Raw genomic sequence first — 15,608 nt, 5'->3', positions numbered from 1 at the left:
AGCATAAAACCAATACAGAATATTAAAAGAGAACCGACAGATCTGTTTACATAATTTTAATAATTAGTGTTTTCAGAAGTTTAATGTAAACAAACATAATTGAGCCCTAACTTATCTCTGGACCAGTTGGTGTGTCGGCTCTTCCTTGTGCCACTGCTTTACCGCGGTGCAACTGGTCGCGATCGCCCATTTGGGCGCGCGCAGAACGATTCGAAGGAGAGTCGGGGCAGCATCAAGACGCGCTGGAGGTTACGCTGGTCACCGAGAGAGAGGGTGGCGACCCTGCCAGTCGTCGTCGTGTCAGTACTTGGTCGTGCGGTCGTGGTTGACGTTTCACATGTGGCTGAGCACTTCCTGTTTCCTTAAATAACGTAACTATCCGGCGAACGGTCAGGGCACTTGGATGATGTCGTCCAGGTTATGTAAATGTAAGCGTAGATACCGAGCAGCATACATAGCACACGCCCGTTGGGCATTTTGATCACAATAGCCATACATCAACACGATATAGACCTTTTACGCAATTGGTAAACGGTCCATTTTAACACGGGTAATGTAACACGGAGCAAATACCGTCCGCACTGGCGGATTGTTACGTGATACCACGTACTTATACGTTTGTGACTGTTACAGCGCCATCTATCACAAAGCAAAAAAAGTGGTCCAACTAAAACATTCGTATTTCTTTACGTACTAAACAGATATGTAAAAAAAGTGAGGGTTCCTATTTTAAAAAACGCAGTTGATATCCGTTTGACCTGTGGCAGCGCCATCTAGTGGGCCAACCGTAGCGCCATCTGGTTTCCCGCTTCAAGCTAGACGAGTTTCTTTTTTTGTAGTTTTTTCTTTTGATGCTTGTTTCGTGAGATATTTGGCTCGGTCACTATCAATGGACCACCCTGTCTATACCTGGATATCACGTTCCGATACCACCCTACTGCCATCTCAAAGTTGGCAACAGAATCGCAAGTTTCCGTCAGATGCTGACAGCTGTCGCGTGGGATTTAGCGGCCCAAGTGGTTTACGCCTGCAGAACCAGGCCTCCAGTGGCATCACACCATGAGCGCCCTCTGCTTCCAAAATATAGGATGGCCTGCGGTGGCCGCACAGCTCACCCGCACTTGAAGCCACTTTGTTATGTAACTCTACTCACACGCCGCCTATAGTTCAGTCGGCGTAAGTTGATCTGTGGCACCTCGCAGCACTGTTTCCCGCTTTCAACTGCGAAGCACTAACGGCTGCAGGCGAAAACAGTAACCGTCTACAGAGCTCTGAAAAACTGGAGCGTTGACATAGAGACGATTACAAACTCGCGTTACGTTATTGGTGGAGGTGGGTCTACGAATATATCGAACTGAGCCCAATGCAACTGTCAGGGATCAGCTTACGCCCACTCAACGATATTCGCTGATCCGAGGTCTTCTTTTGTGCTGTAGCTCAGGAAGCCTCACGCTTCTGGCTATTGTTTGAGCTGGACTCTATTTCTAGTTGCATTATTAGCAGTGAATCTTTGTACGCTTCGAGACATATAAGGTAAGTAAATCTTCTGTTTAGTGTGTAAATTGTTCGCTAATCATTTCTGCTCCTGTCCAGATTTCTTACGAGACAGTTGCTGCACCACTCCATAGCCCATCTCTCTTACTGTTTACAAGTCATACACAACACATACACTTGTGAAAATTAATGACAATGTCAGCTGGCCATAAATTTCAACATTTAGAATGAGTGGATAGTGGATACCAATAAACATAGACAATATAACAAAGCAAAGGAACACGAATATACAGGTGAACCGAAACATTATGACCACCTCCTTAACAACACTTTAGTCCACCTGTAGAATGCAATTCAGCAGTGATTATGCGTTGCATGCATTTAACAAGTTCTTGGTAGGTTTCCGCAGGTATGTGGGTCCATTTGTCTATGCACAGGTCGCGCAGTTACCCTGAGTCACAAACCAGTGGTTTGTAGATGTGGAGCGGCGCTCAATAAAGTTCCAGATATATTCCATCAGGTTCAGATCAGGCGAATTTGTTCGCCAAGACATCAGGGCGAGTTTAGATGCTCCACCATTGTAGCAATAGTCTTGGCATGTGGTATGGACAGCTACCCTGCTAGAAAATTCCATCACCATTGGAGAAGACGTAAAGCACGAAGTACATGAAATTTATTCACAGTTGCGAATCAGCTGTATAATGAACTGGGACTCAAAACTGGATTTTTGTGCTTATCGCAAGCGGTCGCCTTACCATTAAGCTATCCGAATACAGTCTAGGGCAATACTCAAAGTTCCAGATATCATCATCCTTGTGTCTACAGCGTGCACTCGGAAATTCATTATGTATATTCCCCTACAGGGAAGACATTGTAATTGGAAGCCACTTCCCCAGTGGCAGAGAATCAATACGATATTACAGTGCCTGTGTTATTCAGAATTACGATGCAGTGTTCCTTCAGACATCATGCACATACGAGGTGCGACAATAAAGTAATGAGACTGATTTTGTTTGCAAGATGTGACAACCCTGCAGGCTTGCGTAGGCACAATATCTTTGGCCTTGGTCTATAAGCTGCTTCTACTCCAAGCAGCACATCGATGAAACTGCTCAGTTGTGAGTTTTGCTGTAATAAGTTAACACATGTTTGTGTCCCTCGTCACGGAAATGGATCCGCATAATATTGCGCAACGGTATGCCATTTCTGTTTGCGTTAAATTGGGTGAAAACGCGACGACAACTTACGGTAAGCTTCAGAAGGCTTTTGGAGAGGAGGTTATGTCAAGAGCTCAAGTTTTTCGTTGGCATAATATGTTTAGTGAAGGCAAAACGAATGTTGAAGATGAAGGCCGCAGTGGACGACCACCAACCTCATGGACGGATGTCAACTTGGCCAGGGTGCGTGAACTAGTACGATCTCATTGAAGATTATCCATGAAAAGTATTGCAGAAGAACTGAACATCAATTGAGAAACGGTCCGTCTAATAATAACTGAAGATCTTGGTATGAGAAATATTTGTGAAAAATGGTCCCCAAAAGTCTCACACGACAACAGCGAGAAACACGGGAAAATGTGGCAGCCAATCTGTTAAAGCAAACGGAAATCATTCAAGAATTGTTGAGCTGTGTTATTACTAGTGATGAAAGTAGGTTTGATCAGTATAATCCAGAGACAAAACCCCAAAGTTCGCAATGGTGTTCAAAGGGATCACCCAGACCGAAAAAAGCTCGTTTGTCGAAGTCAAAAGTGAAATGCATGCTTGTGTGCTTGTTTGATTCCAAGGGGATTGTTGATAAAGAGTGGATGCCTCCTGGACAAATAGTTAACCAATATTACTACAAAGAAATTTTAGAAAGGCTTCGTAAAAGAGTTCTTCGTGTCCGTGCCAACATTGCTGATAATTGGATTCTGCATCACGATAATGCGCCATCTCATACTGCTCTGTCAGTACAGCGATTTTTAACCTCAAAACAAATTTCAGTAGTACCATAGACACCATATTCACCGGCTATCGCTCCGTGCGACTTTTTTCTATTTCCAGGAGTCAAAACGGCGGTCAAGTGACACCATTTTCAAACAACACAAGATGTCCAAAAAGCTGTGACGAGGGTCTTGGAGGATATTACAGAAGATGAGTTCCCGAAATGTTAGCATCAATGGCAGAAGCGCTGGAGAAGTGTGTGCAATCAGAAGGGAACTACTTTGAAGGAGACAACACTAAACTTTACTAAAACGGTAAGCAACATTTTTTTCACATCAGTCTCGTTACTTTATTGTCGCATCTCGTAGTCCACAATATACGGAAGTTTGGGTCTGGCTGCGGAGCGTATTCGTATAGCCCTGTGGGAAGGCGTTCGCTCGCGATAAGTGGGTAATCCGGATTCAAGTCCCAATACAGGACAAATTTTCAATGCCGTCATTCCATTAGACAGCTGATGGTTATCCCTATTCGCAAATGGGAATACATTTCATGTGTTTCATGACGGCGGTAGTCACAGGAATGTATTTTCCTTTGGACATGCATGTATGACTGAAGGAACATTGCATCGTAATTCTGAACGACACAGACACTGCAATATCACATAAAGCATGAAGGGTTGCAGATGTTTCTCAATAATGTTCATACAGTCTACAGCTATCATGATGCCTTCAATTACGATCACACGTCTCATGGAATCCAAGGTAAATGTCCCCCCTAACATAATACTGCCCCCACTGACCTGTATTCATGCTGTTTTGAACAGCCGTTCATCTCAGTGAGAGCGTATCCAGCCACGACCATGGACCTAACGTAAGAAGAAAAGCGATATATTTGATCAGGCGACGAGTTCCGATTTATCTACAGGCCACTCTCAATGACCCTGTGACCACTGCAATCGTAACTGACGTAGTCTTTGGGTCAACATGGGAACACGTATAGCTTGTCTACTATGGAGCGCTGAACAGTGTGCTGTGAGACGCCTGTGCCTGCTCCAGCGTTATACTGTGTCGTCATATCTGCCATAGATCATCGCCTGTCCTACTTTACAGAGTGCGCAAGCCTCCGATCTTAAGGTTCTCTGGTGGGACAGCTTTATCGCCGGCCGGTGTTCACAAATGGTTCAAATGGCTCTGAGCACTATGGGACTCAACTGCTGAGGTCATTAGTCCCCTAGAACTTAGAACTAGTTAAACCTAACTAACCTATGGACATCAGAAACATCCATGCCCGAGGCAGGATTCGAACCTGCGACCGTAGCGGTCTTGCGGTTCCAGACTGCAGCGCCTTTAACCGCACGGCCACTTCGGCCGGCCGGCCGGTGTGGCCGAGCGGTTCTAGGCGCCTCAGTCTGGAACCGAGCGACCGCTACGGTCGCAGGTTCGAAGCCTGCCCCGGGCATAGATGTGTGTGATGTCCTTATGTTAGTTAGGTTTAAGTAGTTCAAAGTTCTAGGGGACTGATGACCTCAGATGTTAAGTCCCTTAGTGCTCAGAGCCATTTTTTTAAGGTTCTCTGATGAGGCGTGGACGTCCAGCGTCTTGTCGCCTACTCGTGGTTTCAGCGCTCTGCAACCAATGTCCACAGACGCACACGACAGTAGCATGCGAGCAGCTGACCAGCTTCGCCATTTTCGAAATGCTCGTTCCCAGGGCTGGGCCACAACAATGTGTGCATTGTCAAAGTCACTTACGTCAATGTATTTCCCTATTTACGAACAGTACCTTTGCCAGAATTTTCCCCATTCGTATGTGCTCCGCTTACGTACTTTCCTTATCACGTCACGTGTCTGCAGCCAGTGGGCGTTTAGTCAAGTGTTGGGCAGTGGCCATAATGTTTTGGCTCGTAAATGTGAGCGTAACACTTAGGAGGTGAAGTATCCTTACTGTTCTTCAGTCCTGTTCTCTGTGCTCGTTTGGTACGCCTGCGTGAAGTCGAAGAAGGAACGCTGCAGCTTGGTCTCGCTGCAGATGGTGACGGCAGGGAAGGGCACTTTGCCCACGGGGTAGGAGGAGTCCGCCAGGGTGACGATGACGGGCGTCGTGTCCCACTTGAGCTTGGCGTTCCATATGAACACGCAGCACACGATAAGGCTCACCAGGAATGTCAGCAGCCAGAACAACCTGCGAACACGCCACGTCGCCTCGCGTAGGAAGCTCCTTTCATACTGCATAGATGAAGTAAGTGCTTACGGACTACGGAAAGCAATTCTGGATCACGGTTTCTTCCACTGTGCTAGTGACCGACACTTGTAGGGGACCGATGCTCCGTGACTGAGACCGTGGAGTCATGTTTGGTAGGAGAGATGTTCAAATTCCTGTCTGGCTATCCACGTTACTGGAGTTTATCATTCATTCAGAGATTTGACTCTACTAGAGAATCGAGAATGTTGAAAATTTGATGGACTGATAAGGTAAGGAATGAGGAGGTTCTGCGCAGAATCGGAGAGGCAAGGAATATGTGGAAAACACTGACAAGAAGAAGGGACAGGATGGTAGAATATGTTTTTAAGACATCACGGAATAACGTCTATGGTACTACAGGGAGCTGTAGGGGTAAAAACTGTAAAGGAAAACAGTGATTGGAATATATCCAACAAATAATTGAGGAAGTAGGTTGCAAATGCTTCTATGAGATGAAGAGGTTGGCACAGGAGAAGAATTCGTGGCGCTCTGTATCAGACCAGTAAGAAGAATGATAATTAGAAAAAAAGTCACTACAGAATAAAATCCCTCTACGTTTTGCAGTGTACAGGGTGATTCTTACTAACGTTTAAAAACCTCCGAAGCGACATAGAAGACGCTCAGACAGTAATTTGATGCAATACACAAGGGGTCGCAAATTTTGGGAATACCCTAAAAATGGATGACGAATGTTGTACATGGGACGGCATAAGATGACGTATCTCACAGAGCGTGCAGTTGAACCTACTTGTATGTCGCATCTGATCATCCGAAGTCAAGTATTAATGTCGTTGCAGCTCTGGGCCCACGTGAGCGACTTTTGCGCGTGGAGCTCAGGGTGCGAGTCTCGCGTCTGGCAGGCAGTATTTTTTTCATCGCGTTGGACAGTACGTGTTTACATTGAGGTAAGATTCGTTATTTTATTTACCGGTCTCGTGGCTTATGGCAAAGTACAGTACAACAAAAACCTACCCTATTGCGTCACAAGTACATGGCTATAAGATCCCGAACTGCGGCGTTACCAGTAAATGACCTACGTTTCATTCGTTTCCTTTACTGAATAATGTCTGTAAACAATTAAAAAAAAGGGTCAAAAGAAAAGAAACACAAAATAAGAACAGATTTTACTTGGTTCCAAAGAGGACTATAATTTTGTAACTCCTACGGTTACAACAGATCATATTTCAAAAGGTGTTGGAAATTTGCAGCGTTTGCTCGAATGCAAGCATTACATCGCTCAGTCGTCCCTTCTCTCCCATGCCCAACAGCTGCACTTGGGGCCAGGTACGTCATCTGGTGACGTCCGACGTTCAACATTTCTCATCCATTTTTTAGGTATTTCCCGACATTTGCAACCCTGTGTGTTGTCTCAGCGTCATCTGCGTCGCCTCATGATTTTTTATACTTTAATAAGAAACACCCTGCATAGCAATCAAAAAGTCGATCTACAACTGTTGTTGTTATTGCACTTAAATTATTTTAGAAACACGTATGTAAGAGAAAGAGAGAGAGAGATGGGGCAAAAGATGACTCGCAAATAAGCTCAATGGACAAAATATTGATAACCCCCTTAAAGGAGCAGAAGGGTCGCTTTGGAGCGCTGCAGCTGGTGTAACCTGGTGCCAGGAGGTGAAACACTTGATGCAGTCTAAAACTTTTAAATGGTTTCCTGGCAGTGTACGCCTAAAATATGACAGCAAGCATTTAGAAGTTGAGGGTGTTAAATTCTTGGGATTATAGCTTGTTAATAAATTCAGAGGGGAGGAGTATATAACAGAAATCGTGAAGCGCCTAAACAAGTCTCTATCTGCAATGCAGATGTTGTCAGACACAGGTGCTGTAAAAATAAAAAGCTAGCATACTTGTCTTACTTTCATTCCATAATGTAACGCGAGATTATTTTTTGTGGTACCTCATCACTCCAAGCTAACTTCTTGAGAGTCCAAAAACGGTTGATAAGAATAAATTGTGACGTGAACTCAAGAACATCCATCAGAGGCCTGTGAAGGGAACTATGGATATTAATCACTGCCTCCCAATATATGTATTCTTCAATGAAATTATATATCTCTTTCTCAAATCAACGGCTGAGCTCATTCAGTCAGTACCAGAAATAAGAATAATCTTCACAAAGTTTTCAAGCCGCGTATTTTGGTCCAGACAGGTGTCCATTATTCAGGAACACACATTTTCTGTTGACCTTGCAGCAGCAACAAAAAGTTTAATTACTAATAAAGTCCGGTTTAAGAGGAGCCTAAAGCATTCATTGGTGGCCAGCGCCTACTGTTCCACTGGTGAATTTCTTAGTAGACTCAACAGATGAGTATATGTTACTGTTGTTGTTGTTGTCTTCAGTCCTGAGACTGGTTTGATGCAGCTCTCCATGCTACTCTATCCTGTGCAACCTTCTTCATCTCCCAGTACTTACCGCAACCTACATCCTTCTGAATCTTCTTAGTGTATTCATCTCTTGGTCTCCCTCTACGATTTTTACCCTCCACGCTGCCCTCCAAAGCTAAATTTGTGACCCCTTGATGCCTCAGAACATGTCCTACCAACCGGTCCCTTTTTCTTGTCAAGTTGTACCACAAACTCCTCTTCTCCCCAATTCTATTCAATACCTCCTCATTAGTTATGTGATCTACCCATCTAATCTTCAGCATTCTTCTGTAGCACCACATTTCGAAAGCTTCTATTCTCTTCTTGTCCAAACTATTCATCGTCCATGTTTCACTTTCACACATGGCTACACTCCATACAAATACTTTCAGAAACGACTTCCTGACACTTAAATCTATACTCGATGTTAACAAATTTCTCTTCTTCAGAAACGCTTTCCTTGCCATTGCCAGTCCATATTTTATATCCTCTCTACTTCGACCATCATCAGTTATTTTGCTCCCCAAATAGCAAAACTCCTTTACTACCTTAAGTGTCTCATTTCCTAATCTAATTCCCTCAGCATCACCCGACTTAATTCGACTAATTTCCATTACCCTCGTTTTGCTTTTGTTGATGTTCATCTTATATCCTCCTTTCAAGACACTGTCCATTCCGTTCAACTGCTCTTCCAAGTCCTTTGCTGTCTCTGACAGAATTATAATGTCATCGGTGAACCTTAAAGTTTTTATTTCTTCTCCATGGACATTAATACCTACTCCGAATTTTTCTTTTGTTTCCTTCACTGCTTGCTCAATATACAGACAGAATAACATCGGGGACAGGCTACAACCCTGTCTCACTCCCTTCCCAACCGCTGCTTCCCTTTCATGCCCCTCGACTCTTATAACTGCCATCTGGTTTCTGTACAAATTGTAAATAGCCTTTCGCTCCCTGTATTTTACCCCTGCCACCTTTAGAATTTGAAAGAGAGTATTCCATTCAACAGTGTCAAAAGCTTTCTCTAAGTCTACAAATGCTAGAAATGTAGGTTTGCCTTTCCTTAATCCATTTCCTAAGATAAGTCGTAGAGTCAGTATTGCCTCACGTGTTCCAACATTTCTGCGGAATCCAAACTGATCTTCGCCGAGGTCGGCTTCTACCAGTTTTTCCATTCGTCTGTAAAGAATTCGCGTTAGTATTTTGCAGCTGTGACTTATTAAACTGATAGTTCGGTAATTTTCACATCTGTCAACACCTGCTTTCTTTGGGATTGGAATTATTTATTCGTCTTGAAGTCTGAGGGTATTTCACCTGTCTCATACATCTTGCTCGGCAGATGGTAGAGTTTTGTCAGGACTGGCTCTCCCAAGACTATCAGTAGTTCTAATGGAATGTTGTCTACTCCCGGGGCCTTGTTTCGACTCAGGTCTTTCAGTGCTCTGTCAAACTCTTCACGCAGTATCGTATCTCCCATTTCATCTTCATCTACATCCTCTTCCATTTCCATTTCCATAATGCTGTCCTCAAGTAAATTGCCTTGTATAGACCCTCTATATACTCCTTCCACCTTTCTGCTTTCCCTTCTTTGCTTAGAACTGGGTTTCCAACTGAGCTCTTGATATTCATACAAGTGGCTCTCTTTTCTCCAAAGGTCTCTTTAATTTTCCTGTAGGCAGTATCTATCTTACCGCTGGTGAGATAAGCCTCTACATCCTTACATTTGTCCTCTAGCCGTCCCTGCTTAGCCATTTTGCACTTCCTGTCGATCTCATTTTTGAGACGTTTGTATTTCTTTTTGCCTGCTTCATTTACTGCATTTTTATATTTTCTCCTTTCATCAATTAAATTCAACATTTCTTCTGTTACCCAAGGATTTCTACTAGCCCTCGTCTTTTTACCTGCTTGATCCTCTGCTGCCTTCACTACTTCATCCCTCAAAGCTACCCATTCTTCTTCTACTGTATTTCTTTCCCCCATTCCTGGCAATTGTTCCCTTATGCTCTCCCTGAAACTCTGTACAACCTCTGGTTTAGTCACTTTATCCAGGTCCCATCTCCTTAAATTCCCACCTTTTTGCAGATTCTTTAGTTTTAATCTACAGTTCATAACCAATAGATTGTGGTCAGAGTCCACATCTGCCCCTGGAAAAGTCTTAGAATTTATAACCTGGGTCCTAAATCTCTGTCTTACCAGTATATAATCCATCTGATACCTTCTAGTATCTCCAGGCTTCTTCCATGTATACAACCTTCTTTCATGATTCTTGAACCAAGTGTTAGATATGATTAAATTATGCTCTGTGCAAAATTCTACTAGGGGGCTTCCTCTTTCATTTCTTCCTCCCAATACACATTCACCTTCTACGTTTTCTTCTCTTGCTTCTCCTACTATCGAATTCCAGTCGCCCATGACTATTAAATTTTCGTCTCCCTTCACTATCTGAATAGTTTCTTTTATCTCATCATACATTTCATCAATTTCTTCATCATCTGCAGAGCTAGTTGGCATATAAACTTGTACTACTGTAGTAGGCGTGGTCTTCCTGTCTATCTTGGCCACAATAATGCGTTCATTATGCTGTTTGTAGTAGCTTACCCGCACTCCTATTTTTTATTCATTATTAAACCTACTCCTGGATTACCCCTATTTGATTTTGTATTTATAACCTTGTATTCGCCAGACCAAAAGTCTTGTTTCTCCTGCCACCGAACCTCACTAATTCCCACTATAGGTTTCCATATCCCTTTTTAAATTTTCTAACATACCTGCTCGAATAAGGGATCTGACATTTCAAGCTCCGATCCTAGAACGCCAGTTTTCTTTCTCCTGATAACGACGTCCTCTTGAGTAATCCCCGCCCGGAGATCCGAATGGGGGACTATTTTACCTCGTGAATATTTTACCCAAGAGGACGCCATCATCATTTAACCATACAGTAAAGCTGTAAGCCCTTGGTAAAAATTACGGCTGTAGTTTCCCCTTGCTTTCAGCCGTTTGCAGTACCAGCACAGCAAGCCCGTTTTGGTTAGTGTTACAAGGCCAGATCAGTCAATCATCCAGACTGTTGCCCCTGCAACTACTGAAAAGGCTGCTGCCCCTCTTCAGGAACCACACGTTTGTCTGGCCTCTCAACAGATACCCCATCGTTGTGGTTACACCTCCAGTACGGCTATCTGCATCGCTGAGGCACGCAAGCCTCCCCACCAACGGCAAGGTCCATGGTTCATCGGGGGCATTGTAAATATGTTTCGTAAAACTGAATCTATATTTGATGATGTGGCTACAACAGCCTAAGAATTGTCATATGTATCTCAATGTATTGATCATTTACATGTTTGCATGTATACACTGAAGTACCACATATGCAACGTGAAGCGACTTTTAATAGTGATGGATATAAATTCAAAAGTATAAGACCTGACGGTGACAGTATAGCTCTGTCGAAACCGATCACCCAATAAAAAGCTTTTTTAGCGATATTGGCTTGTGAAGTTTTCAGTTTTCTTCAGTTACCATACTTTGCATCTCGTCCCCAGACTGACCATGACAGGAATATACGTATATTCTAAAGCAGGCCATGTGACCTGCTAGCACCGACGTAAGTCATAGCACTTAAGTGGAATGTGTGTGCCAGTCGGTTGCAAAACGGGTTGATGTTAAGACCTGACAGAATTGCAGAAAGAGCTATCGTGTATGGATGTGCCAAAGATCAGGCATTGCATGTCGTTGTCGTGTAGGACAATATTATAATCAAAAAATTGATTCTTCATATCATTATTTGAGTGATCCTAGTTTGTAGTTATTATTCATTTTTTATTGTTATCTGGGATTGGAGAGGGTCGGATTGACAGAGGAGCCAGGCCATCGCTTTAGGAACCAACAGGCTTCTGACAATTTGTGAGATAGTCTGACGTGTCTTCCGAACCCAGGCGATTTCCTTACACCGTCAAATGCCCGTCGTCAAGCATTTGCTTGTCCAATTTGTTCGGTCTTGATTTCTCTTTGTTTTTTTTCTGGACCTTCCAATACGTAAAGCACTCTCATAAGAGAACCACGGGGGAAGTCTTTGTTCAGCCATCCTACTTAAATGGCCTACTAGAAATATCGCCGTCAGTAAATTAATGTTTTCCTGCAATAGCGGATTGTTTCCTGTATCTCACACTATTGCTCAGTTTCTGATGTGATCACACTAGGTTAAACTCAACGTTTATCACAGGCAATGCGTGTAGAAGGCTTCGCGTTTTCACAGGTGTAATTTGGGCAAGAGTCACGTTCGCAGTTTATACAGAATGTTTGGCAAGTTAAGTGTCAAAAAAAATCACTTATATTCACTTAAACATTTATATTTTTCCAAAGCGATCAGTCCTACGATGGGTTTCTTCTGTTGTACCTGCGATCCCGGAGACCGGTTTATGCAGTTTAGATACGGGGACTGGACAAAAATATGGAAACACAGCGAGAAATGCATGCTTGAACATGAGCGCAAATGCTAGACAAGCCTGCAGGCTCCACTGTTGTATTTGAAGAACGTCACGTAGGCAGTGTCCTCAGTAGGTTTCAAGTGTCGTTTCCGGTCAGTTCTTTGCACTTGTGAGCACATTATGTTGGAGCTAATTGGTTCTGGAAGAGGGCAAATTGTTGATGCTGGTATGGTGGGTGCTTGCATAACCAAAGTAACCGAAGTGTTCGTTGTTTTAAGACGCAACATATCGACTATATATACCACATACAGGGAAAGCAGAAAAACATCATCCGCTAAGTCACAATGCAAACGAAAGTGTTTGTTGAGTAATCTTGATAGATGGTCATTCAAGAGGACTGTAACGCGAAATGAGAAGACGACAGCTGCTAAAGCCACTGCAGAACTGAATGTCGCATTCACGAGCCCTGTCAGCAACAAAACAACAGGAAGGGATCTCCATAAGGCGGGCATTTCACGGTGAACCTGAATTTCAAAACTACACATAAATTATGAAAATACCCGTAACTGGAAAACAGGATGGTGAAGCCATGAAACCTGCCTAGGGAGCAACGGAAGAATGTCATTTGGTCGGACTAGTCTTGTTGCACATCGTTTTTTTCCAATTTATGGTCGTCTTTCCGTCTCAAGATTGAAATATGGAGGGTGTTCGGTGGTAATTTGAGAAATCACATCATAAGATTCCAGGGTCCCCATGACTGCTCTGCAAGGTCGCTTTATTGCCAAGGAATTTGTGACCGTTTTGCCTGATCGGATCCATCCCATGGTACAATGTTTGGTCTCCAGTGGTGATGCTAAGTTCCAAGACGAGACGCTTCCTTTCACACAGCTCGCATCGTCCAGCACTAGTTTTATGAGCACGAGGATGAACTGTCGTATCTCCAAATGTGCAAATGTGTGTGAATTCCTAAGGGACCAAACTGCTTACGTCATCGGTCCCTAGACTCCCGAGGGAGGACTGGAACCTCCGGCGGGAGTGGCAGCGCAGTCCGTGACATGACGCCTCAAACCGTGCGGCCACTCCGCGCGGCGTCGTATCTCCCCCGGCCACCACAGTCACCAGCTATTGAGCCTTTATGGTTTACTTTGGAGAGAAGAGTGTGTGGTCGCTATACACCTCCATTTTCGTTAACTGAACTTCCCACTATTTTGCAGGGAGAAAGGTGTAAAATACCGTATGAAACCATACGGAACCTCCATTTGTCCATTCCGAGACGAGTGGAATCTGTTTTGAATGCCAACGGCTTTCCTACACCGCATTAAGTATAATAATGAGTTGTGTTTCTGGTGCTTCCACATTTTTGTCCATTCCATTTAGCTATAGTCACTTGTATAGGGGAAGAAATTTGAAACCACAGAAAAACCCATAGTAGGATCAATCAAGCTACAATACCGACCACTCACTAAAGTGGGTCTTACGTATGAAAACGAATGTAGTAACGACAATAATAGAGACTTACAAAAATATTCACTGTACCTACTTGCTGTTGAAAAACAGCTATATTTCTCACCAAAGGAGCATTCGCTCATATTGCACGATTTTCCCGCAAATGATTTCACGATGAGATAAGTGCTATTTATTGATTGGCTATTCAGCAATCTGATTTGAACCCATACAATATTCACGCGACATTCTGGAGTGCTGGCTTTCATGTAGGTCTTCAAGATGCACGTCGATACGAACCCTCAGGGCAGCTCTCTACGAAGAAAGGGCTTTCATTCTCGATCAGTCCTTATTCAATTTGTCGTAAATGTGTCTGCAAGGGTCGAGTCTCCTATTAAGGTAAATGATATGTTCACAGTGCACTTGACACGACTGCGCATGACAGAACCTTAAGCAAATTTCGCATGCAATTGGCGTACTGACATTGGCATGGCTAATATTTCATATCAACGACAGTGGAAAATATGAAGCCACGTGTAAGACCGAATGGTAGGGTTATGTTGAAAATTATACACTCTTGGAAATTGAAATAAGAACACCGTGAATTCATTATCCCAGGAAGGGGAAACTTTATTGACACATTCCTGGGGTCAGATACATCACATGATCACACTGACAGAACCACAGGCACATAGACACAGGCAACAGAGCATGCACAATGTCGGCACTAGTACAGTGTATATCCACCTTTCGCAGCAATGCAGGCTGCTATTCTCCCATGGAGACGATCGTAGAGATGCTGGATGTAGTCCTGTGGAACGGCTTGTCATGCCATTTCCACCTGGCGCCTCAGTTGGACCAGCGTTCGTGCTGGACGTGCAGACCGCGTGAGACGACGCTTCATCCAGTCCCAAACATGCTCAATGGGGGACAGATCCGGAGATCTTGCTGGCCAGGGTAGTTGACGTACACCTTCTAGAGCACGTTGGGTGGCACGGGATACATGCGGACGTGCATTGTCCTGTTGGAACAGCAAGTTCCCTTGCCGGTCTAGGAATGGTAGAACGATGGGTTCGATGACGGTTTGGATGTACCGTGCACTATTCAGTGTCCCCTCGACGATCACCAGTGGTGTACGGCCAGTGTAGGAGATCGCTCCCCACACCATGATGCCGGGTGTTGGCCCTGTGTGCCTCGGTCGTATGCAGTCCTGATTGTGGCGCTCACCTGCACGGCGCCAAACACGCATACGACCATCATTGGCACCAAGGCAGAAGCGACTCTCATCGCTGAAGACGACACGTCTCCATTCGTCCCTCCATTCACGCCTGTCGCGACACCACTGGAGGCGGGCTGCACGATGTTGGGGCGTGAGCGGAAGACGGCCTAACGGTGTGCGGGACCGTAGCCCAGCTTCATGGAGACGGTTGCGAATGGTCCTCGCCGATACCCCAGGAGCAACAGTGTCCCTAATTTGCTGGGGAGTGGCAGTGCGGTCCCCTACGGCACTGCGTAGGATCCTACGGTCTTGGCGTGCATCCGTGCGTCGCTGCGGTCCGGTCCCAGGTCGACGGGCACGTGCACCTTCCGCCGACCACTGGCGACAACATCGATGTACTGTGGAGACCTCACGCCCCACGTGTTGAGCAATTCGGCGGTACGTCCACCCGGCCTCCCGCATGCCCACTATACGCCCTCGCTCA

General features: G+C 44.6%; 1 protein-coding gene across 1 annotated transcript in view; it reads right to left on the bottom strand.

The window, feature by feature from the left end:
- LOC124615994 (pickpocket protein 28-like) overlaps positions 1–15,608 on the bottom strand; it is a 262,701-nt gene that overhangs the window by 188,664 nt on the left and 58,429 nt on the right. Inside the window, exon 3 of the mRNA XM_047144203.1 lies at positions 5,363–5,599. Within this exon, the coding sequence (XP_047000159.1) occupies positions 5,363–5,599 (237 nt within the window). The remainder of the gene's footprint in view (positions 1–5,362; positions 5,600–15,608) is intronic.

This window comes from Schistocerca americana, chromosome 5, assembly GCF_021461395.2.
Source record: "Schistocerca americana isolate TAMUIC-IGC-003095 chromosome 5, iqSchAmer2.1, whole genome shotgun sequence".
Taxonomy (NCBI): Eukaryota; Metazoa; Arthropoda; class Insecta; order Orthoptera; family Acrididae; genus Schistocerca; species Schistocerca americana.
The sequence above is the reverse complement of the archived record's forward strand: the minus strand, read 5'-3'. Positions and strand labels throughout refer to the sequence as shown.